We start from the raw sequence: 23,214 nt of genomic DNA on the forward strand, positions 1-23,214 counted from the left end.
TCCCAGGAGTGTACCCTTCAGGGCAGAGGCCAGGATCATCGTGTCCCTAATGTCTGTGCCCTCTTCTCAGTCAGCCACTGATTGAAGAACAGAAATTAGGGCCAACTAGTAGAGTTGCTTTCTGCCTAATTTGACGACCTGAATTCAATCTTGGAGCACCGCATAGTGGAAGAAGAGAAAGGTTTCTTGTGTTGTCCTCTGACCTCCAGAGCATGGTGTGGCATTAGTACACACACATACACATATATGTGCACACACATATGTGCATACACATAGATTATGCACACACATATGTACACACATGTACACACATATATGCACACACATACACTTAGGTGGACTGTTAAACATTTGTCAGAGAGCAGAGGTCACCCAGGTAGGCATCCACTATGGCTTGTAGAAGAGAGAAGTGGCCAAGGCTTCTATCCCTGCCACCTCTACCCAGACCATGATCATCTGAGGGGAGAGCCCAGTACTGGTCAGCATAACCCACGTGCTTTCCAGTGCCTTCTCTGCAATAATGTTTCATGCTTCAGGTTTTTGTTGTTGGTGGTGGTGGTTTTGTTTTGTTTTTTGAGACAGGGTTTCTCTGTGTAGCCCTGGCTATCCTAGAACTCATCCTATAGACCAGGCTGGCCCTGAACTCAGAGATCCACCTGCCTCTGCTTTCCAAGTGCAGGGATTAAAGGCATAAACCACCAACACCCCGCTACATTTCATGTTTTTAAATTCTCCTTATGACAGTAGTCAATGCCACTCATAGGAAGAAAAAGCAGAAATGGGCCGTGGCAGCTCACGGCTGTAAGCCTAGATTCCCGTGCTGGGAAACTGGTCTAGTTTCTTGTCTCTTGTGATTATACATTTGAGAGAAGAAAAGGGTTTATTCTGCTTATAATTCTAGGTCCAATCCATTACTGAGTGAAGTCAAGGCAGGATCAAGACAGGAACTTGAGGGCAAGGTTTCTCATGGCACCGCTTCCGACCAAGGGAATTACTTCACAGCTGAAGAAATACAGTGGAGACCATGGGAGGCTGTTGCGATTGGTCTGTTGCTATGGACTGTAACGCTAGGTCCACAAGTGAATTCTCACAGTTACCAGTTTTTGTTGTGCAAACCTTGCTCCTTAAGCTAAAACCTCTGGTTAAATTAAACCATAAAAATGGCTACAGCCGCTTGTCCTGGACTCCATCGGAGAGCAGCAGCCATGGCCCTGCCCTTCCCCATGGCTGCAGGCCTCAACACGGCCCATGCATCAGCCAGCGAGGACTCAGGTGAATCCGAGGGAGCCTCACCAAGCGCACCAAGTTCTTGTGGGACACGATCCAGGAAGTGCACAGCTTCGCACCCTACGTACAAGAGGCGGTGCATCATGGAGCTGACCAAGATGTCCAAGGCCAAGCATGCACGTGCACTCAAGTTCATCTAGAAGAGGGCGGGCACGTGCATCTGCACCAAGAGGAAGCGGGAGGGGCTGAGCAACGGGCTGGCATCTGTGAGGAAGGCGGCAGCCAAGAAGAACTGATGACCCAACCCTTCCTAATAAATGGTGGGTCTAGTACCAAAGCGGGAAAAAAGAAAGAAAATGGCTACAGCCAACTACTGGAGGGATTTGAGTTAGGCAGGTAGAGAAAGAGGACAGGGAGGAGAGAGAAGGCCCCCACGAGAGCAGACGGACCATGGGCACGTGGCCAGGAGACCCAGCGAGCATCTGGGGTACACCACTGGGGAGGTAGCCAGGCCAGCAGTAGAAAAGTAAATTAGGGGTGACCCTCCAGTAATTGTCCAAGACAAATAAAATAACCATAGTCTGGGTCTCATTTATCTGTAAACTAGTCGGGGAGAAGCGTCAACTGGCCGCACTAGGGAGGGTGCCTCCTGCTCTCTCCCTCACAGGCCCAGGCTCAGCTCGCTTCCTTATATAGCCTAGGACAACCTGCCCAGGGTATGGTGCCTCCCACAATGGGCTGGTCCTCCCATACCAGTTAACACCCAGGTAACCCTCCACAGACGTGGCCACAGGCTAGTATGATCTAGCCCCTTTTTCATTTGATGCTCTCTTCTTAAGTGCTATATCTTGCTAACAATGATTTGGCTGAATCCCAGGGCATACTACCTTGTCCTAGAAATTCAGAATTCCCATGGGCCTTATCTGAGGCTGTTCCTGAGTTGAGACAAATTTAACCCCCTGAACTCTAAGAAAAGTCCCCGACAGCCCCCTGATAGGAAGGAGACTCTTAGAATCCTCTAATGCCTCTATTACTTACTAGGATCTCTGCCAAATGAGCCCCTTATTGCTGTGTGGCCTTAGACCAGCGGCTGACCCTCTCTGGGCCTAGTTTCTGGCTGAGAGCTACAAGCTCAGCTCCAGCTCAGCCTTACATGACAGCCGCTGTGTCTGTGCCTCTGTCTGGCTCAGTTCCAGACAGTAACACAGCAGAGCTGTCACATGCTGATCCACGTGACAAACGGCGGCTGGGGGCTCCGTCCCATCCCACGCAGAAGACAAGGCCCTCAGTGGCCCCTCAGCTCTACACCTATCCCAGCTATCTGAATCCTGTGGGTCCGTCAGTGGGGCGTGGGTCTGAAGGCTTCTCTTGCTCTCCCAGGTAGGCTGGGGAGCGGGGTGAGGCGGGGAAGAGCATCTCCCAGGTGCAAGGTCGGCGCAGAGGCCCTGGCCAGCAACCTCCAGGCCGTCCCAGGGCATCTGCGGGGAAAGAGACTGACCGGTGGCCCAGGGCAGAGACCCGAAGGATGTTTCTCTCTCCCCCACACACATGTAATCCAATCACCAGCCTGTCTGCTCCAGCGGCTGCTCAGAGCATCCCCCTTTGTGCTGGCTCCCACAGGTGTCCCTGGAGTAGAGCCAGGCACAGCTCTGCACCTGCAGAGAAGCGGGACCCCAGGGGCCACCTCAGCAACACAGGGTGGCAGGCAGAGGGGATGTCTTTGGGGAGAGACACACCCCAGCTCTATAGTTATAGGTTACCATGCACATCCTCCGTGGCCAAGTCCTGTTCCTTCACAGGTTCCACTTTCTCATTGTAAAATGTGAGGTTTGGAGGTGACAAGTCTGTGAGTGGACTTCAGCTGGAGGTAGATGGAGGGCCACAGGCAGGCAGAGGCCTGCGCTTCAGCCGGCAGAGCCTGGTCCTGAGACGGTATTTTTGGACTCTGGATCTGGCCTCTCCTTTTAACTGATGGGGAAACTGAGACTGAGTCGCCAAGGCTAGGTGGGGTGTTCAGTCTTTCTTGATATTCCGGGCCTCTTTGTCCCCGCTTCACACTGCAGTTCCTAGGCTGCAAACCCTCCCACCTCAGCCCCCCCCCCCCCTTCCCCTCCATCCACTGTCCCCATTCAATACTCAGAACTGCTGTTTGGCTCTGTCTGGGCCCTGCCTCCCTTTCTGCGGTCTGAGAGACTATCTCTAAACCTCTATGAGATAGATGTTGTGGTAAAATCCCAGCCGGCAGCTCCCACCTGGCCTGGAGCCAAGGTCAGGCACTAGGCCAGGGCGGCCCCGCCCCAGGGGCAGGCATTGTTGGACCTTGCATAAGGGCAGGGTGCCAGGCAGAGCCGGACAGCCAGGAAGCAGTGCAGCTCGGTGAAGCCTCAGGTATTGTATCCCGGGAAGATGGGAGTGGAACTGTTATTGACCTGTCCCAGCTCTTCTGGGGTACCAGGCTTCCTGTCTTGTCTGGCAATTGGCGGTTTCACACACAGGCAGCCTGTGTCTTCCAGGCCCTATCTGCCTGAAGCCTGAGGAGAAAAGGGAAGGAAGAGACTGAGGGGAAGGGCTGAGAAGCTCGGGGTGCAGGGCCCAGCTAGCCTGAGTCTGCACTGGGTTCCCTAGCCCTTCCCCCCCTCCTGGGGGACTCAACATCCTGTGAGGGGGGTGAGGGACATAGCCGCCACAGGACAGAACATGGCCCCTGACCCTGAAGGTCCATTCAGGCGCTAGTTGTTTCCAAGGCACTAGTACCAGGCAGGCCTGGCTAGTTGGAGAGACTCCAAGGATCATAGGAAAAACTCTTCCTCAACAATACACTTAATCAGAGTGAAAGAGAGGCAGAGAGGCAGCTCCCCCTACCCCACCCCCACCCAACCCCACCCCCCACCCCCGCCGTGCCAGGGGAGGGATCTTGTGGTTCCACGGACTTCATATTCTGGGCAGCTTATCTCTAGGAAGAGCAGGTGGGCTCGGTTCCCAGGCCCAGGAGTGTCTTGGTCTCAGTTCCCCAGGGACCCACAGATGGGAGAAGTTCCTGCCCAGAGGTTTGGCAACTTCCTGGAACCCAGGGCCAAAACCACACATAGGCTAGAGATTAAAGCAGGAGTCCCTTAGATTTCAGGGCCTGGGGGGTCTTTGAGCCTGACTGTGTGACCCACATCCGGCAGTCCCAACGGAGGTCTCTACTCCCTGAGGCCACACCTTAACCTACTGTCACCCAGATCCCAACCCTCCTGCATCTCAGGTTGATGCCCTTGGCCGCCCAGAACTCACACTGGCTTGAGGTCCTCATCCTAGAGTCCTCCTCTCCCAGACCCTCTGGCACCATCTGCCCCTCACTGGCGCCATCATGACTAAGTGCTTCTGGGGGCTGTGCCTGGACCAAGCCTTTCCAAACCTCTGCCGTGAGTTTCCCCAGCAGCAGCAGCAGCACTACAAGTGCCAGCAGGAACCTACCCGTGTTACCAACAAAAAAGCAGAGCCAAAGAGCTCGGGAGACCTGCCTGAGCCCCTGAAGCCAGGAAGTGAGCTTGCTGGGACTTGTGTCCAGGCCACTGAGCCCCTGACTATGTAGTTGAAGAAACTGAGGCAGGAAGGATGGTACAGTGGGCAGAGCTTTCCTTTGTAGGAACCCAGTCAGGTAGGAGAGCTGTCATGAATGGAAGTCCATCAGCTGGACCCTCAGGAGCACAGGGCAGAGCACTCTCATGGCTGTTAAGCCCCGGGCGTTGGGCGTGGCCTTGAGTGCTCACTTGTTCTCCATTTTCTCCAGTTTTGGGGATCACCCTGCAGCCCTGGGCATCCACAGCCCCTGCTGGTCCACCCTTCTGTAGGCAGCCCCTGTTTAATGAGACAAAGTCTCATGTAGCCCAGGTTTGTCTCAAACTCTCTATGTAGTCAAGGATAACCCTGAACTCATGTCAGCTGATTACTGCTTTTAGGGGGATTCTCCAGGCCCATGGTCCTACTTAGACCCTAGGGAAACACAAATGACATGGAAACTCCCACCCCAGCCTCAGGGGACGCCCTGGGCTCACCAGCTCCGAATCTAAGCAGCTGAGCCCTGAGCCAAGAGCTTGGACAGAGCAGCATGGAGGGATCAGGAGGAATGGCGGGACTGAGGGGTAGAGACCCAGGAGATCCGCGCTTCACACTCCTTGGACTCTTCTCTTCTTTCTAGTCCTGAATCTGCCACTCACAAGTGTTGCTTCCTCCCAAGGACTGTGTGCTTCTCTCCCAACCTTCAGGGCTCTCATGCCCAGAAACGGGGAGTCTGAAGCAGGCAGCTTCTGAGCATCTGGAGCTGGACCAAGGTTTTTCCTTGTGAAGGAGCTGGGTGGAGCCATGCTAACTCCTGTCCTCCCTGTGCCCTGGTCTTGTTTTAAAGGAGTCAGGACAGACATCATTTCTGACTGAGCCAGGGTGGGATATCCCTGGGGAACCGGGGAGGGGGTACAGCTCAGTGGAGCTACACAGGAACCCACAACGGGTCTGTCCACTATGGCTTCCTGGTTCTCCTGTGATGTCTTAGTCCAAGCTTCCTCATCCCAGGTGATAGGTGGCCTTGACTCCTCTGCTTCCTGGGGTTCAGCTTGGCTCTCAAGCCCCTGGTGGACACACCCCTAGTCCACAGTGACCAACCTCCAGGGGGCATCAAGGGCCAGGCGGGCAGTCCTGAAGGAGAGGTGTGTGTCCTGCTGCCATGGTGAATTGGCATCAGTGTTGCTAGGAGCACTTCTAGAACGTTCCGCACAGACCTCACCCACGGAGCTCCATGCCCACAGTGTCTGGTGGCATGCCTTACATTTTTGTGGGCTCTGAAGAGATGCCAGCGAGCGGGGAGTGACTGCTTGGGGCGTCATTTCTTTATTTTTCCTCTTCTCATGGATATGTGTATTCTGTATGTTCACATGTCTGTGGGTTCACTGGGTGGGGTTGCACATGTGTTTACATGTGTGCGTAGGGAGGCCTGAGAATGATGTTGGAACCTTTCTTCATAGCTTCCCACTTTGAGACAGGGCCTCTCATTCAAGCCCAGAGCTGGCCAAGATGAGCAGTCCCATTAGGCTGCTTGCTCCAGGAGTTCTCTCTCTGGGTTCTGAGGCTGGAGTTATAGGAAGGTCACATGCCCGCTAGCATTTGCCTGGGTCTGGAGACCTGAACCCTGATTCTCTTGCTTGGACAGCAAGATCTTTAATCACAGAGCATCTCCTCAACTCTGCTGGCGACTCATGGGCTCTGGCCTTCCCTGTGCTTCCTGGAAACAACAAATGCTGGTGAGTTGGCTCAGCGGTTAAGAGCACTGACTGTTCTTCTGAAGGTCATGAGTTCAAATCCCAGCAACTACATGGTGGCTCACAACCACCTGTCACAAGAAACAAAGAACCTGTGGGCTGGAGTGAGCAGAGACAGGAGAAAGGGAAGGGGAGGAAAGGGGGGGGAAAAGACTTTTTGTTTTTATTATATGTATGTGTGAGTACAGGTGCATGCAGGGGCCAGATGCTGCAGTTATAGATGTGGGTGCCAGGAATTGAACTCAGGCCCTTTGGAAGAGTAGCAAATGCTCTTAATGTTGAGCCATTTCTTCAGCATAGGAGTGGGCTTCCTGGAGGAAGAGGCTTCAGTTACACTGAGTGCTGAAATTAGAGAGGAAGTGAGGAAAGAAAGGACCCCTAACGGCCCTAGGCACCGAGTCTAGGAGTGTATTTGTCACAGGGCTCCTCCGATGAGCCCAGGGGAGAATCAGGCCCCCTCCCTGGCTGCCAGTCCTGGCTGGTGACTGTCACTTCACCTAACCCTCCTCCTCAGCTGTCACTTTCTCTGGTGTTCCAGCTGGCATCATGGCTGAGGTGGGCGAGAGGGCCTGTGGGAAGCCTTAGCCGTTCTTTCCTTTGTTCCAAGGAGACACAAGAGTGTCGTCACAAAGGCCTAGTAACTCCTCTGCCTAAGGTCAGCCTGGTCTCCGCACTGTCGCCTCTCAGCGGGCTCCTCTCGTGCGGTGCCTCTGAACTGTGGTGGCTGCAGTGGCATCCCTTACTGCAGCCCATTCCTGTCCACTCTAGCCAGGCCAGGCCGTGGAAAGTAGCCCTGGGAGGGCACTGGAGCAGGAGGGCCTTGGGTCAGAGCTAATCTTCACTGAAGAAGCAGCAGGACCCTGGCTCACTAGCCCAGCCTTAAAGGCTGCCGAACAGCTGTCCCCACACCCACACTCTGTCCTGTGGCTTCCTATAAGTCCACCTGGAAGAAGGAGTCATGTCTCTTATGTCTGGCAGTGTCCCATAAGGACAGAGTCTCAATCATTGGCCACTCTTGTCACCAATGCAGTTATCCAAGAGAGGCCCTGGGAAGGCGTGAGCCAACGGGAAAGGCAGGGGCTGAAGAGTCACAAAAGCGAGGCCAACCCCAGCCGCCTATTCACACTGCACTGGCCTGCAGGATGGACTCATTTGAAGACAAGCTTCAGCAGCTGAGAGAGGCCTTCAAGGCAGGGCGGACACAGCCAGCTGAGTTCCGGGCCGCACAGCTGCAAGGCCTGGGCCGCTTCCTCCGAGACAACAAACAGCAGCTGCAGGAGGCACTGGCCCAAGACCTGCACAAGGTGGTGTCAAACAGGGACAGTGGGGTGGGGGGTGTGCCCCCAGATCAGCAGGGGTGGTACAGCTGGGATAAGGAGCACTGCTCAGGCATACCCTTCAGGCAGAGGAGCTGAAAACCCAGCTCCTTTTGTGAGCCGCAGCAGACTGAACCCCTCCCGCTGTCCCCATCTGCTCTGCGGCTGCTTGTGAAAAACTTGGCACATGCTTGGTCCTGGTACCCGTCTAGGGTCTGGAGAGGTAGAGCAAAGCAAAGTCCTTGTGTCTACAAAGCTGACCTTTGCAGGGGACAGGCTGTGCGTGCTGCCTGGTAACATGTAAGGTGGACAGACTCCAGTGTTAACGGGGGCCAGCCCAAGAAGCTGATTTATATGTGGAGGTCAAAGAAGGCTTTTCTAAGAAAGGAGGAGTGGCTCAGAACAGACAGGAAGTAGGAGAAAGAAAGAGCTGCATCACATTGGAGGAAGTGGCTCAGCAGCCTAAGCAAAGGTCCTGAGGCAGGAGAGCTTGGTATGTCTGTAACTGAGGAGCTGCAGAAGCCAGAGGAGCTTGGGGGAGTAAGAGAGACAGAGAGATAAGGAAAAGAAGGCCCGAGGAAGTGGGCCACACCCTGGGTGATTTGGATCTCACGTGGCACTGTAGACATCAAACCCTCTGTACCCTGCAGGCTCTATGGTTCCCTCCCAATTCCAGAGGCAGCCATACTGGGCCCCCCAGTCCTGAGATGGCTGTCCAAGGGATTGCCCCAGGGAGTTCTTCTTCCCTATATCCCCTGCGGTTACCTTAGAGACACTCCCCACCCCCAGTCCCAGACTCCTGGGACTGACTCCTGCAGCTTCTCAGCCCCACCCAGTACCCAGGAGACCCGACCTTTCCCCCTTCAGCTCAGGTTCCACCTCTGCTTTCTCATCTGACTCCAGAAACCTGGACCTTACAAAGGACGCAGCAGCCCAGAAAATTCAACTGGGTGCCTCCCTCTGATCCAGTCAGACTACTCACTGTCCCCACCTCAACAGGCCAGGCCGCATCTGCCCAGTGCTGTGGCTGGCCTGGGCCCTCATCCCACCCTTAGCACACCTCCTGTTGTGTAGTCACAGCCAGTTAGCCTTAGAGGAGGGATCAAAGAACTCGGTTTCTTGTCCAGAGACAAACCGCCAGAAAAGGCAGGGCCCAAGGAAAAGCCTGATTCGGAGTATCCTACTCTTTTGAGATCACTGTGCCCCCTGGGTGTAGCCTGATTTCTAAGCCCATCCAAACCTCCCTAGGGTCCTCAGGAGCTGCCAGGCTTGCTATGAGCTGTGTATGCCGGAACTAGGCTCAGCTACTAGGAATCATAGTGGTGTTGGGTTGCAAAAGACGCCCTCCAGGCTTCTCGCAGAGCCTTCCCTTGCCTGGCTCTCCAACCGCCTCTCCGACGCCCTCATCTTCTCCTACCAGGGCCCTCGGTTGTATCCCCCTGGGCTGTAGGAAATAAGATGAGGAGAGTCGTGCCTTGTGCCCTGTGCTCTGTATCCTGTGCTGTGCAGAAGCAGAGCAAGCCCTGGCCAGCCTCCAGGGCCTTTGTACCTGCTAGGATCTCTTCCCACTGTATAGTCTGCCTCCAGGTACCCAGGGCTCCCAGGAGTGGGTGAATGAATGAATGAATGAATGAAAAGATAAAGAGATGCAGGACCTACAGGAAGGAAGCGATACCCGCCCCATCCAGCCCTGACCCTCATTTCTTTCTGTAGTCAGCCTTCGAGTCCGAGGTGTCTGAGATTGCCATCAGTCAGGCTGAGGTGGACCTGGCCCTCAGGAACCTGCGGTCTTGGATGAAGGATGAGAAAGTGTCCAAGAATCTGGCAAGTTGGAGGAGGGGGCGGGGCAGGGTGGCAGGTGGCCTTTGGGAAGTCCTTGTTCCCACAGTGTGGCTCCACAGAGCCTCACTGCTCACTCCTGGCCCAGGCCACACAGCTGGACTCAGCCTTCATCCGGAAGGAGCCCTTCGGTGTGGTGCTCATCATTGTGCCTTGGAATTACCCCTTGAACCTGACACTCGTGCCGCTGGTGGGGGCCATTGCTGCAGGTGAGGAGACCTCCACCTCCCTCCCCATAGCCCTACTCATTGGAGAGCTTGGGGCTACCTAGGAACCCGGAAAGGGAAGACAGGGGGCCTGGCACTCTGCTCCCAGGTGGCCTTATCCATCACTGCTAATTTTTCATCTGAGGGTGGTGTGGACACACACCCTGCACGGCTGCCCTCCCCCAGCATTCCCTCTGTGCTGGCTGCAGGGAATTGTGTGGTACTCAAGCCCTCAGAGACCAGCAAGGCCACTGAAAAGATCTTTGCTGAGGTCCTGCCCCGCTATCTGGACCAGGTAAGCAAAGATGGTCGAGTTCCTATACTTGGCTAGCAGGGCTCTTCTGAGTTGCCTTAGCTCCATCACCTTCTCTCACCCGCAGCCTCCCTTCTAGGATCTAGCCCATGGAGCCTGTCCCTGGAAGTCTCATAGCTGGCCCTAGCATCGTAATTTCTCTTGGCCTAGCGTTCAGCCACCCCTGGCCCTGGGAAGTTCACTAAGCCTGGGTGAGGCAGTGTGGGCGGGATCCAAGCAGGGCAGATTTGGAAGCTGAGTCTGAGGACCTTCCCCTATTCCCTTAGAGCTGCTTTGCTGTGGTGCTGGGTGGGCCTCAGGAGACTGGGCAGCTGCTGGAACACAAGTTCGACTACATCTTCTTCACAGGTAAGGCTCCGGGTGGCTCCAGCCTCCATGACCTTAGAGAGAAGGGCAGAATCCACGTACATCCACGTACTCTAGCTACCTCCCGATCCTCAACCTCACTAGTCAAAAACCTACCGGGCGGTGGTGGCTCATACCTGTAATCCCAGCACTTGGGAGGCAGAGGCAGGCAGATTTCTGAATTCAAGGTCAGCCTGGTCTACAGAGTGAGTTCCAGGACAGCCAGGGCTACACAGAGAAACCCTGACTCGAAAAAAAACCAAAAAAAAAAAAAAAAAAAAAAAAAAAAAAAAAAAACCTGCCTGTGTCAAGCTTCTACTGCACCAGGCCCTGACAGACACCCATGGCCTCCCTTCTACCTTGACAGGTGAGAGGCTGCCTCAGGCTGCTGAAGGACAGCACTGTCTGACCCAGGGATGCCCCGTTAGCCAGGATAGGATTTGCTCTGAAGCTCTTAGGGAGACTAGCTTCCAGAGGTCACCTGCCATTATGCTAGCTTGTCCCAGGTCCCAGATGTCTACTTCAAGGGACCAAGATGAAGCTTCTTGAGGATATAAAAGATGAGGTAGGTAGTGGGCAGTGCTTCCGAGGTCTAAGCTGACTGGTTTCTGGCTTGCATTGTAACCACAGGGAACCAGGGAAGAAGTGGGCTTGAAATTTTCTCTAGAATTTGCCTCATAGGAAAAGACCAGCAAGGAACAGGGACAGCGGTGCGAACAAAGGCAAATTGGTCTTCCCTATGGGGAGAAGCCACTGGTACAGTCTTATAAGTAGGCAAGGCAGGAGGTAGGGAGTGTCATTAAAGTCACCTCCACACCCTCAGCCCTAGTGGCCCTTAGGTTTGGGACCCCAGGACCAGTGCAGAGGCAAGGCAAAGCCCAAGGCCAGTTTCCAAGCCAGGCCCTAACAAACCATACTGGGATCTCGATGCAAGGTCCCGTGGCTAATTCAGTCAGTTTGCTCATCTGTAAACCTAAGACTAAGACAGGCGGTGGTGGCACACGTCTTTAATCCTAGTACTTGGGAGGCAGAGGCAGGCGGATTTCTGAGTTTGAGGCCAGCCTGGTCTACAGAGTAAGTTCCAGTCTGGTCTACAGAGTAAGTTCCAGGATAGCCAGAGCTACGCAGAGAAACCCTGTCTCGAAAAAACAAACAAACAAACAAACAAACAACAAAACAAAAAAACCCCAAACCCTAAGACTATCCAAAACCAAGGTCTGCCTAGAAGTAAAAAGGGTTTTATCCAGCATACAGTCCTCAGGATGTGTTCATCGAAGCCCTTTCTCCCTCAGGCAGGGCGTCTCTGTTGAGTACTGTAGGCTGCAGGTCAAGTCCGAGGCTGTCTGTCCTGGAGTCTTTTGTCTTGTTTGAGCTGCTGGGAGTCAAACTCAAAACTTCCTCCATGCCAAGCAGCTGCTCTGTGCCGAGCCCGACTCCTGGCCGAGACGGGACTGCTGCCCTTGTTTGGGTTTGGCTTATTTATTTTTTCCAAACAAGTCCTTACGTATCCCCGGCTGGCCTCAAATCACTACATAGCTGAGGGTGACCATGTAGTCCGGGTACTCTTCCCTCTGGGCGCAGGGGTCACAGGAGTGCACCTCCACAGCTGGCTCAGCCACTGTCTGAGAGAGGATCACACTGTAGCCCGGACGGGCACTGAACTTAAAGTAATCTTCTGCCTCAGCTTCCTGAGCACAGAGATTACAGGCAAGTGTTTCTGTCCCCAGAGTGCCTCTGTGGGGTGTGAACTGAGGAGAGCGGAGAGTAAACAAGGAATGGGGGAACTATGGTCTGGCGGGGAAGGGCTGGACAGGCTGGAGGATGAGGGGGTGAGGGAAGGATGGAAGGACTGGGGGGGGGGGGGGCAGCCTGTAGAGCAGAAAGTCAGGGAAGACAGAGGATACGAGACCAAGAGGAGAGAGGCCTGAGCAACTGTCAGGCTAAACCGGCTCTGGCCTTAGAGGACAAGGTAAAAGATGTCAGAGGCTTCAGAAGATGGAAAGGTGGTTTAGTCCTGTGACAGGCTGGAGAGTAAACTTCAGGGTGGGCCAGGGATAGAAGCAGATTCAGGCAGAAGCAGACAGGCTTCACCTAGAAGGGAGTCATGGAGTCCAACTCACTGCTGGGAGTGCGGAAGAAACTCCTTTGGAGGCCCAGTGTGGGGACCCAGCTGAGGCAGACATGTAGCCAATTGACTCGGGAGCCACTCTTGGCCTTTCCATGTTCTCAGGGAGTCCTCGGGTTGGCAAGATCGTCATGGCTGCTGCTGCCAAACACCTGACCCCCATCACCCTGGAGCTGGGGGGTAAGAACCCCTGCTATGTGGATGACACCTGCGACCCCCAGATAGTGGCCAACCGTGTGGCCTGGTTCCGCTACTTCAACGCGGGCCAGACCTGCGTGGCCCCCGACTATGTCCTGTGTAGCCAGGAGATGCAGGAGCGGTTGGTGCCCGCCCTGCAGAATGCCATCACACGTTTCTATGGAGACAACCCACAGACCTCCCCCAACCTGGGCAGAATCATCAACCAGAAGCATTTCAAGCGGCTCCAGGGACTGCTGGGCTGCGGCCGTGTGGCCATCGGGGGCCAGAGTGACGAGGGAGAGCGCTACATTGGTGAGTCTCCCTCTAACCTGGGCTAAGACCTTCCTAAGTCAGAGGAGCCCATGCTGGTGCAGGTCTCAGCCCATGTCTGCATCCTCTCCATACCTCTGGAAGCTGGCCTGAGCACAGAGCTCTAGGTACCCAATGCCACAGCGCCCCTCTCAATGTGGGTCCTCAAAAAAGCCCAGGACCCAGTGAGCTGTGACCTCACTCTAGAGGTTCAGAGTGTGGCTTAAACTTCTGTTCAAGCTTTTGTTGTTCTGTGAGACTCCAGACCCCAAGCCTGAGGTCCTAGGACGTCAGACCCTGGATTACCTGTACGCAGGCCCTGACCTGATGGGAACCCCTCTTTCTGGACACGGTCTTGCCTATGGGTGAGGCTGGGTTGCCTCTTGCATTGCAGCCCCTACGGTGTTAGTGGATGTGCAGGAGACAGAGCCCGTGATGCAGGAGGAGATCTTTGGGCCCATCCTGCCCCTGGTGACTGTGAGGAGCCTGGATGAGGCCATTGAGTTCATCAAGCGGCGGGAGAAGCCCCTGGCGCTGTATGCCTTCTCTAAGAGAAACCAGGTGGGGTGAAGTGCCAGAAGTGGGCTGTGGGAGGAGGGCAACAAGGGGCACAGGCCCCCTGGGTAGTCACAGGCCTTTAGGCATGGTACCCGCACCCCCCGCCCTGACTTTCTCCCTGCCCTCCCTCTCAAAAGTCAAATCTTCCCCAGGGCAAACTATCCTGGATGCCATCACACCTGGACAAGCAATTTTTTTGAGATGAGGTCTTATGTAGCCCAAGCACATACATGGTTATCATACATACAAACAGGCAAAATATAAACATGAAATAAATACATCTTAAAGATTAAAAACAAACAACAAATCTACCAAATAATGGGATATGTGACATAGTTGAACCAGCAGAGATGTCACAAAACCCGGTGACTGAAGTTCAATCTCCAAGAATCCTGTGTGAGACAGATTCCCACAGTTTTTCTCCCAAAAGATCTTCACATGAGCTGTGACTAGTGTCTCACTAGTCTGTCTTTCACACTCATAAACACACGATGAAATGTAATAAAATTAAAAACAAAACAAGAAGACCCTGCCACATCAGTTACATACCCAGCTGTCACCATTCTTAAAATAAAATACACTTTATTTATACAAAACCTTAAGTATACAAAAAGCCACAAAGGCAGTAGACTCCCCGTGTACCCCACAAGCAGTTCCGCATGCAGGACCTTGGCACAGTCCCCGGGCATCGCCGCCACTGCCTCTCCTCCATCTGGGCCTCGGGTGCTCCGGATCCTGTGCTGCATGGACGTATCCCCAGTTTCCTGGTTTCTCACGACTCAGTATCAGGGAATGGGGTTTCTAGACAATGGCTCTGGAGTATCACAGAGCCATCCATATCTAGGAAGCTAAAGGTCGCGGCTCTGCTGAGAGCTGTCCTGTCCTGCCTGAAGCACCTGAGCAAGCTCCAGGCTGGTCCTGAAGGGAGTGGAAACGAGTCGAGCTCTCTCTATGGAGGGGACAGCTACCATGTTACTGCAGACGTGGTCTGGAGCCCAGGGGAACCGTTTGTCTCCTGAGCCATTCATTCAGTTAGAACAGCCTCTTGCCTGGGCTCTCAGCTTAGCATTTTTATTGCATTTGCATATATTTGTGTGCGCATGCAGAGGTTGGAAGACAGCTCGCAGGAATCGCAGGAGTCCACTCTCTGCTTCTACCTTGTGGATCCTGGCATCAATCTTAGGTCACCGGCTTGGTGGCATGTGCTTTACCCACTGAAACACATCATTAGCCCTGGGTGTAAAAACAATTTTTTCTTTTACATTTATTTATTGTGTGGTGGACAAAGGACAACTTGGAAGCCAGCTCTCTCCTTCTACCGCGTATGTTTGGGGGATCAAGTCAGATCGTCAGGCTTGGCAGCAAGTCTTTACACACTGAGTCATCTCAGCAGCCCTTTTAATGAGGTGGGGGTTTCAAATAGCTCAGGCTAGCCTTCAACTCACTACGTAGCTAAGGATTACCTTGAACTCCTGACCCTTGCACCTGCACTGGTGTAATTACAGGCACGCACCCTCCGTAGCCAACACTGTGTCTGACTACGCAAGCCTCCAGTCTGTCCTGGCTCCGCCCTGTGGCCACTTCCTCCCTTGTTCTACATGAAAGTCTCTGCTGTGACCATCTCAGACTCACCTTTGAACTCAGCCATTCCTCTGTGGAACCTCTAGAAAACACAACACAGCACTTTTGGCAGAGAGGGTCAACTCCCCTTAGAGTCTCCTGAACCCAGCACTGGTCTGTGACCAGGCCGTCCTCCAGCCTGCTCTCCCTCTGATGTGACTGTTGCTCTGGGCATCCTCAGGCTGAGGCAATGCTGAACCTGATAGGATCCACTTCACCAGACAGAGTCCAACCCAGAGCTGTCATCAGAGGGCATTAAGCAGGGCAAACCCCACGTCCTTTCCCTTCAGCATTTGCGGGACCTGCAGACTGTGCTCAGGCTGCTAAGCCCAAACCTGACCTTAGGCGACCCAAACTCACCCACAGCTCCCTCCCCTTGCTTCTCCTCCTCTCTGGAATAGCTGTCTCATTTATAGAAGACTCAGTAGCTACCGCATCCCCCTCCCTGGAAACCTCCATGACTTGACCCCTCACTGTGTCCCGACTCTGCCTGAGATGATCCAGGTCCCCTGACTCACTCTTGGGCTTGTGTCCCAACACCCTGCCAGGGCCGCTCACAGGCAGCACACAGGGAACATGTTCTCCACGTCTGTCCAGGAGTCTGTCCCCCCAGACCCCCCTAGGACCTCAGGCCCTCACTGAAACAAGGTCCATCCAGGAGTGCTTGGTATCTTTTCTCTCCCAGGTCATCAAACAGGTGTTGGCCCGGACCAGCAGCGGGGGCTTCTGCGGGAACGACGGCTTCATGCACATGACCCTGTCCAGCCTTCCTTTTGGAGGAGTGGGTAGGTAGCAGCAGAGCTCTGCCTCCTGGGCTGACCCTCCCTGCACCCCCATCCTGCTCCCTGACCACATAACTGTAGAAGATGCACCCCACTCTCAGTGCCCAGCACAGTGGGCGGGAGCAGAAGGCCCTCTCCACTGACAGTGTCCATCTAGCCTGCCTCTCTCCCGCCTCCCTACAGTCTGTGGTGAAACTTTCCAGATATGCTTGCACTAAACATGTGGGTGAGAAGCCATGGGGAGATCATTTTGGTGGGTTTATAAAAACACACCAGTTGCTTCCACCCACTGAGTCTTTGTCGCTCCCTCAGACTTTGGCCACCCATCCCCACATAGTCCTGGCAGGGCCAAATGTTGCTCTTTCAGCCTTCCCAAGTCCCTGCAAACCCAGTTCTGGGTACCTCTGTTTCCAGAGACCAGGGATTTAGTGATGCCCCATCCCCCACACAACTTCAAACCTCATAGCTGTGTCCCAGCAAGCCCACAGGCATGTGACCGGAGCAGCACTTCTCCTGTAGGCTGACTTCCTCATTGGAAATGTCTTGGTCCTTCCACCTGGTCAATATCAGACCGAGCGACAGCACTGCCTGACCTGGAAGTCCTGCTCCCGTTCTCTGCTTAGCCTGCTGTGGCAGCTACTGAACCTGACCCTCCCATGTTCCCCCACCTTCCCCGCCCGCCCGCTCTAGCTGGCTGACTCCACACTCCTCTGGCTTCGCTCACTGTAACAAGCCAGCTCCATCCAGCCATGTCCCCCGGACTTTCTGGCCCTTCCTAAACAGTAAGAGCTACGCAGGTTTGAAGATGTCTGCCACAAACCTAGAAAGATGCCACTCTCACGGAGAGCCCGAGGCAGTTGCTTGCCCAGAGTGACATCCGTGTTCAGTACAGGGCTGGGATTCAACACTGGGCAGCCTGGCTCCAAAATTCATGCCCACGGCCTCAGTGTGCCTGTCTCTCGGGACACCCAGTAAACTGGCTGGGGCAAGCTCAGTGCTCATCCATGCCTTGCGATGCCCACGGAACAGACAGAGAAACAGGCTCAGAGAGCCTACCTGTCAAAGCCAACTCTATGTGATGTCCCCTCAGTTGGCTCTTAAAGACCTAAAGACCCGTGTTCTGTGCTGCCCACAGGGACCAGCGGGATGGGCAGGTACCACGGCAAATTCTCCTTTGACACCTTTTCCAACCAGCGAGCCTGTCTGCTGCGCAGCCCCGGAATGGAGAAAATCAATGACCTGCGCTACCCGCCCTACTCCAGTCGCAACCTCAGGGTGCTGCTGGTGGCCATGGAGGAGAGGTGCTGCAGCTGCACTCTGCTGTAAGCAAGGTGTAGGTGCGCAGGCGCTTGGCTGGGGCACAGCTGCCGAGGAAGGGGCCTGCCAGGGCCCAGGCCACTGAGCCCCGAGTTTGCTCAGCCCTTCCGGTGCAGCCCTCCTCATCTTGGGGCTCCCCTTTGGGACTTTTGAATGAGAGCCTGAGGACAAGAATGTAGGAGGGGATGCAGTGACCTGCCTGTCCCCTCCAGTGCTAGCCGTAGAATCTTCGCGAAAACAGGGCACTTCTGAACTACCCACCTTCTTGCGGATAGTGTTGCAATAGAGCAACACTGAGATTTGGCACAGGTCATACTCTGTGACCAGGCATGTCTGGGTCTTCTGAACCTCAGTTTTCTATCTGCACGATGGAGATAACAAAACAGCCTATGCTCGCTGGAAGTATTAAATTAGGAGGGCTGACTCCAAGCTACAGGTGTCTTGTCTTTTTTGGAGTGGAGGTGCCGCCTCTATGGTAAGACTAAGATCCTCTCCCCCAGCTACACACCCCTCACCTCACCCGATATCCCCATCTTGTCCCACGCTGACTCCTCCCTATTCTACTCAGCGGTGAAACATTCCACCCGTCTGAACTCCATGCTCCATGGGATGGCGCTTCCAGCCACTCATCTGCTAAAACCCAAATTTTTGACATCCTGTCTCTACACACGGCCTGGTTTTTGACCAAATCAATATGTCCTTCCTAGCCAGCAAGATTCATCACCGCCAGCTTAGACACTACTTCCTAAAGGAAGCCTTTCCTGATCACTCCATTCAAAGCATGCAGATTGCCTCATAGTTCCCTAGTCCCGGGGGCTGACTTGACGAAAATCCTGCTACCCGCGGCCGTAACAAGGACCAGAAGAAGCCGAGTGGTTAAAGCGCTTACGAGCTGTCGCCATGTTTCCAGTATTCAAATGAGCCCCCTCCCGGGCTGTACCGGGAACCCAAACCGAGCTCAGGAAGTCCCGCCTTCAGCATGTCGGAAGTCAGGCGTATTAACCTCTCGATACAATATGGCAGCGCCCTACAAAACTTCAGGCTCCTGCTCCCATCAGCCAATTAGAGAAAAATATAGCCCCGGGCCCGCCTCCTGCAGCACCACAGGCCAATCAGACAAAAGAAGGAAAGGGCACTGGAAAAAGGCGTGAGAAGCTCGCCCAATGGCAGCAGCCTGATCTTAGGCTCCGGCTTCCGGTTGACCCGTACTGGGCCAGGGAAGGAGCCGCCGCACTTAAAGGTGGGTGTCCAGGGCAAGGCGGTGAAGGTAGGGTCTGGGTGACGCAACGACAGGGTTGAATGGTGTGTCACCGCTGACCTCGTGAAGTCTGGGATCTAGCGGGTTGACTCGGGACCCGCCGCTTGTGTGTCCTTCCCGAGGTGCGGGCCGGGAAGCTCGCACCCTCAGGCGCATGCGCTGCCTCGCCGGCCGCCTTCTGCGTTCATAGGGTCAGAGGTCAAGGGGAAGGTCTGAGAGAAAGTGGTAGGTTGGGATCCAGGATTGCCTGGGTCAAGAATTGGCGTTCCCGCTACAGGTCAAAGGTCACAAGAGGACGCTAGAGCGTTGGTGATGTGCCAGGCAACATCCCCTTGGTTTTATACGTCCCTAATTTTCGGGACCCCACTTCCTACATCACAGGCCAGAAACTGAGGCCAGGGGACATCATTTGCCCAAGGTCACACCGCAGGCTGGGGAGAGGAACTTGACCCTGATGATTATTTAAACCTTTAAGGGTTTTCTGCAGGTATCCCCTGGATTCCTGTCCTGGTTCCAATGACATTGGGTAATTTGGGAGCAATCACTTAACATGACAGAATGACAGGGTCTGTGACATTTGACATGAAGCCTGGCTCAGAGTTACACTGGTGGTGGTCAGGCAGTTTTGGTGTGAACGGAGGATGAGGAGTGAGCAGGGGGAAATGGATTAAATAAGTTATTTAGGAGCTGCAGGCATAGAAGGAACTCAGGGTGCCCGGGAACTGTGAGTCAGCAGAGTGTGGTTAGACTGAGGGTTAGGGGTGCTGCTCGTGACTGATGGTGTGTGAATAGGGCAGTTTTAGACCCTTCCCTTACCTTCTGCGTGTTCCAGATGTATCGCCTGAGCTCATCCATGCTGACACGGGCGCTGGCCCAGGCCATGCGCACAGGTAGGACTGGAGGCCTTCCCTGGGGTTGGGGTGACCGAGCTGTCTGGTATGAAATCAACTCTCTGTTTGCAGGGCATCTTAATGGCCGAAGCCTTCATAGCAGTGCAGTGGCAGCAACGTACAGTGAGTACCAGGTCTCCTGACTTGAGCTTTTCTGGTCGTCGATCCACCCGAGGCCAAGGAAGTTGCTTTGCTAGGGACCCTCAGTGAGCTCTAGTTTCCGCTCTGAAAAGGAAGGTGGCTATCAAGAGAGAATGTGACTCAGAGTCACTGTGGTGGCATCAGGAGGGAGGCATGTGATCGCAAGGAGCTGCTAGGTCCTGGTCCCCTTATCGGGACCCACTAGGAGGACCCAGGACCCTTACTTCCTGAACTTGAAAAGCTTTACCTAGGTGTGCTTTGAGTTAGCTGGGCAGCAGAAGCACCAGGGCTCCCCAGGGCTGCAGGCCGATTTTCCTGGGCGCCCTCTAAGAACCCACCTGCTGCCCCCAGGGTGAGAGGTGGGCCTCATCTTCCAGAGCCAGCCTTTGTTAACCTCCTGCCCTGACCTCTTGCAGAGTATGTGAATATGAAGAAGGACCAGGAGTCTGAGATGGACTTGAAGTCCGCGACCGACAGTGCAGCTCGGATTCTGATGTGGACAGAGCTCTTCCGAGGTGGGTGCCAGTGGGGAGGGGAGAGTCAGGCGTGAACGGCTGGAGAGGAAAGCATCCCCTTACCACTCTGTGCTACTCACAGGACTGGGCATGACCCTGAGTTACCTCTTTCGGGAGCCTGCCACCATCAACTACCCCTTTGAGAAGGGCCCACTGAGTCCGCGCTTCCGTGGGGAGCATGCACTGCGCCGCTACCCATCCGGGGAGGAGCGTTGCATCGCCTGCAAGCTCTGTGAGGCCATCTGTCCTGCACAGGTGAGTCTGCCTTCTAACTACTAGGCCCTAAATCTGACCCACATGCTGACACACCCACCCAGGAAAGTCCCTTCTTTTTCTCTTTTGAGACAGAGTCTCACTATGTAGCACCAGCTGGAGCTCATTGTGTAGACTAGGCTGGCCTTGAGCTCACAGACCTGTCTGCCTCTGCCTCTGGAGTACTAAGATAAAAGCATGCACTGCCACAGACACCTGACGTTGTCCTTTTGTCACTTGACCTAGCTAGCCCTGACCCTGTGTGTGGGTCAGTGAGGCCTTGATGTCCAAGTGCTGAGTCAAGAAGCCAGCTGGGGGCAGGCTCCACCCCAAGCAGGCCTCGTGGCATATTCATATCCCACCCTAGGAGTCGATCATCATGTGACATTCGGGTTAGGGGTCATGGCGTGGTTTCAGGAGTCCTGTCTGTGTAGCCATTCTGGGTTCGAGCCCGAGGAGATGATGCAACAGGAGCAGCTGCTCCTCAGAGCCTGGCTTTCAATTGTGCTGGTGGGCGCTACACAGAATGCCCGAGGCTGGGACTGTTTGTGGAAACAGGAAGATGCAGTGATGGCTTTGTTGTGCCTAGCGGGCGCTCCAGCAGCTGTAGCCGTAAGGCCTGCCCGTGTCACTACCTGGCCTGCCATGCTTAACTCCAGCTCCTAGCTGTGCCCCAGCAGCTCAGTGGTACCTGGCCTGGCTCCTCGGTAGTGTGTACTCTGCACCCACAGCTAGGCTCCTTCCTCGTATCCTCCCCGTAACTGCAAGAGGAGCCAGGAGAGATTTTTGTTTGTTTGTTTGTTTGTTTTTTTGGTTTTTTGGGACTGGGTTTCTCTGTGTAGCCCTGGCTGTCCTGGAACTCACTCTGTAGACCAGGCTAGCCTTAAACTCAGAAATCAGCCTGCCTCTGCCTCTCAAGTGCTGGGATTACAGGCGTGCGCCACCACTGCCTGGCGCCAGGAGAGGTTTTATTCCCACAATTATATCTATGCCTTTGCTGGAAGTGGTGGTCCCTTTAATCCAGGCCAACCTGGACTGCAGAGCTCCAGGACAGCCAGGGCTACACAGAGAAACTCTGTCTCAAAAGAAAGAAAGATGTGTGCCTCTTGAGGCTCTACTGTGAGTAGTGAACTTGCCACTAGGGAGTATTAAGTTCCTTAAAGGTCCTCCTAGCCTGTAGTTCCCAGGCTGTCCCTTCTTACCCTTGGCTGGCATACAGCTGTCCCCCAGAAACTGATAGTTAAGGATATACCTTCAAATTTAGTCTGTGTCCCTCATTACTATGTGAATTAAGGAAATCCTTCAGTCTCTCTTGAGTCTTAAGTTTCTCCAACAAATGGGGATTGTGAGAAAAGTTGCTCAACATGACAGTCACTGGGTACTTACAGTCCAGGGGACCTCTTAGGGCCACACCTTTTCCTTGTGGGACAGGAGGGTCACCTGGCAGAGACTGTTGGGGCCCGTGAGTGGGTTTGGAGGGCTGAGGAAATAAGGCATCCATGCAGACCTGCAGGGGTCAGATTGAGCCGTGATGGGCAGACCCAGGGCCAGGAGGGCTCTGCCAGTGTGACAGTGACCTGTGCCACTCCCTCAGGCCATCACCATTGAGGCTGAGCCACGAGCCGATGGCAGCCGCCGGACGACGCGCTACGACATTGACATGACCAAGTGTATCTATTGTGGGTTCTGCCAGGAAGCCTGCCCAGTTGATGCCATTGTGGAGGTGCGTGGGCTGGGTGAAGTGGCTGGCCCAGAGGCTCCTGGGAAGGGTCTGCCTGCTGACTGTCCTCCTTCTCACAGGGCCCCAACTTTGAGTTCTCTACCGAGACGCACGAGGAGTTGCTGTACAATAAGGAGAAGCTACTCAACAACGGTGACAAGTGGGAGGCCGAGATCGCAGCCAACATCCAGGCTGACTATCTGTACCGGTGACCAGGCCACTGCTGACCCTGGCCACCTGGCTCAGCCTTGTGGCTCCTATAGCCCATAAAGAAACTATGATCGAACAGCTGCCTGTCGAGTCGTTCCATTCCAGGGTGGAATCTACCTCACATGGCCAGGGGCTCCGGGCTGCTCTGCCCAGACCCGGTGTACTTGGCCTGCCTCATGGTTACCTCGGGGTTCCAGCGGCTCACCTGCCCACAAAATCTAGCAAAGGCAGAGCCCAGCCGTCCTCTCCGCTTCTCAGGCTTACCAGGCCTCTTTGTGGTTGGCAACAGTACCCAGAGCCATGTCACACATCTGGACTTCTTCCCACAGCCTGGCAGTGCAGGTCACCGGGGGCGTGTTGGGCGTCTGAGAGGTGAGGCCCAGTCTTCCGTCTTCTCAGGCGTCCATCACTACAGTTGTTTGGACCTAGATCCTTTCCAGTCTTTGGCTAGAGTCCATCAAGAGGCTCAGGAGGAGGCTGGGTTGGGAGCCGAGTAGAGAATTCTTTTTTTTTTTGGATTTGGTTTTTTGGAGACAGGGTTTCTCTGTGTAGCCCTGGCTGTCCTGGAACTCACTCTGTAGACCAGGCTGGCCTTGAACTCAGAAATCTGCCTGCCTCTACCTTCCAGAGTGCTGGGATTACAGGCGTGTGCTGCTGCCGCCACCACCACCCAGCCGAGTAGAGAATTCTTATCTTGAGATTGCACATAAAAGCTCATTGCGGCCACACGTCTGTCACCTGCTGCTGAGGGATGGAGTCAGGTGGATCCCAGAGTCACTGGCTAGCCAAACTTA

General features: G+C 54.6%; 2 protein-coding genes across 11 annotated transcripts; both read left to right on the top strand.

Annotated features, from left to right (window-relative positions):
• The first annotated feature begins 2,478 nt into the window (after positions 1-2,478).
• Aldh3b1 (aldehyde dehydrogenase 3 family member B1) lies at positions 2,479-17,863 on the top strand. 7 transcript variants are annotated; one of them, XM_052193950.1, is made up of 11 exons: positions 3,530-3,615; positions 6,416-6,506; positions 7,555-7,828; positions 9,554-9,664; positions 9,768-9,888; positions 10,095-10,180; positions 10,465-10,546; positions 12,774-13,160; positions 13,552-13,718; positions 16,021-16,120; positions 17,253-17,863. In XM_052193950.1, the coding sequence occupies exons 3-11, from the start codon at positions 7,667-7,669 to the stop codon at positions 17,441-17,443; spliced, it is 1,407 nt and encodes a 468-aa protein (XP_052049910.1). In that variant the 5' UTR covers positions 3,530-3,615; positions 6,416-6,506; positions 7,555-7,666; the 3' UTR covers positions 17,444-17,863. The 7 variants fall into 7 exon arrangements, with proteins under 7 accessions (XP_052049919.1, XP_052049900.1, XP_052049944.1 ...); XM_052193994.1 differs by having other exon boundaries at positions 7,666-7,828; XM_052193959.1 differs by lacking the exons at positions 3,530-3,615; positions 6,416-6,506 and adding an exon at positions 2,479-2,607.
• Positions 17,864-18,560: 697 nt separating this feature from the next.
• Ndufs8 (NADH:ubiquinone oxidoreductase core subunit S8) lies at positions 18,561-22,496 on the top strand. 4 transcript variants are annotated; one of them, XM_052194007.1, is made up of 7 exons: positions 18,561-18,674; positions 19,525-19,582; positions 19,655-19,705; positions 20,140-20,238; positions 20,321-20,493; positions 22,085-22,213; positions 22,291-22,496. In XM_052194007.1, exons 2-7 carry the CDS (start codon positions 19,525-19,527, stop codon positions 22,420-22,422), a joined length of 642 nt encoding a protein of 213 aa, XP_052049967.1. In that variant the 5' UTR covers positions 18,561-18,674; the 3' UTR covers positions 22,423-22,496. The 4 variants fall into 4 exon arrangements, with proteins under 4 accessions (XP_052049967.1, XP_052049987.1, XP_052049977.1 ...); XM_052194027.1 differs by lacking the exon at positions 18,561-18,674 and adding an exon at positions 18,677-18,701; XM_052194017.1 differs by lacking the exon at positions 18,561-18,674 and adding an exon at positions 18,742-18,917.
• The last annotated feature ends 718 nt before the right edge of the window (positions 22,497-23,214 follow it).

Source organism: Apodemus sylvaticus, chromosome 1, assembly GCF_947179515.1.
Source record: "Apodemus sylvaticus chromosome 1, mApoSyl1.1, whole genome shotgun sequence".
In the NCBI taxonomy this organism is placed as follows: domain Eukaryota; kingdom Metazoa; phylum Chordata; class Mammalia; order Rodentia; family Muridae; genus Apodemus; species Apodemus sylvaticus.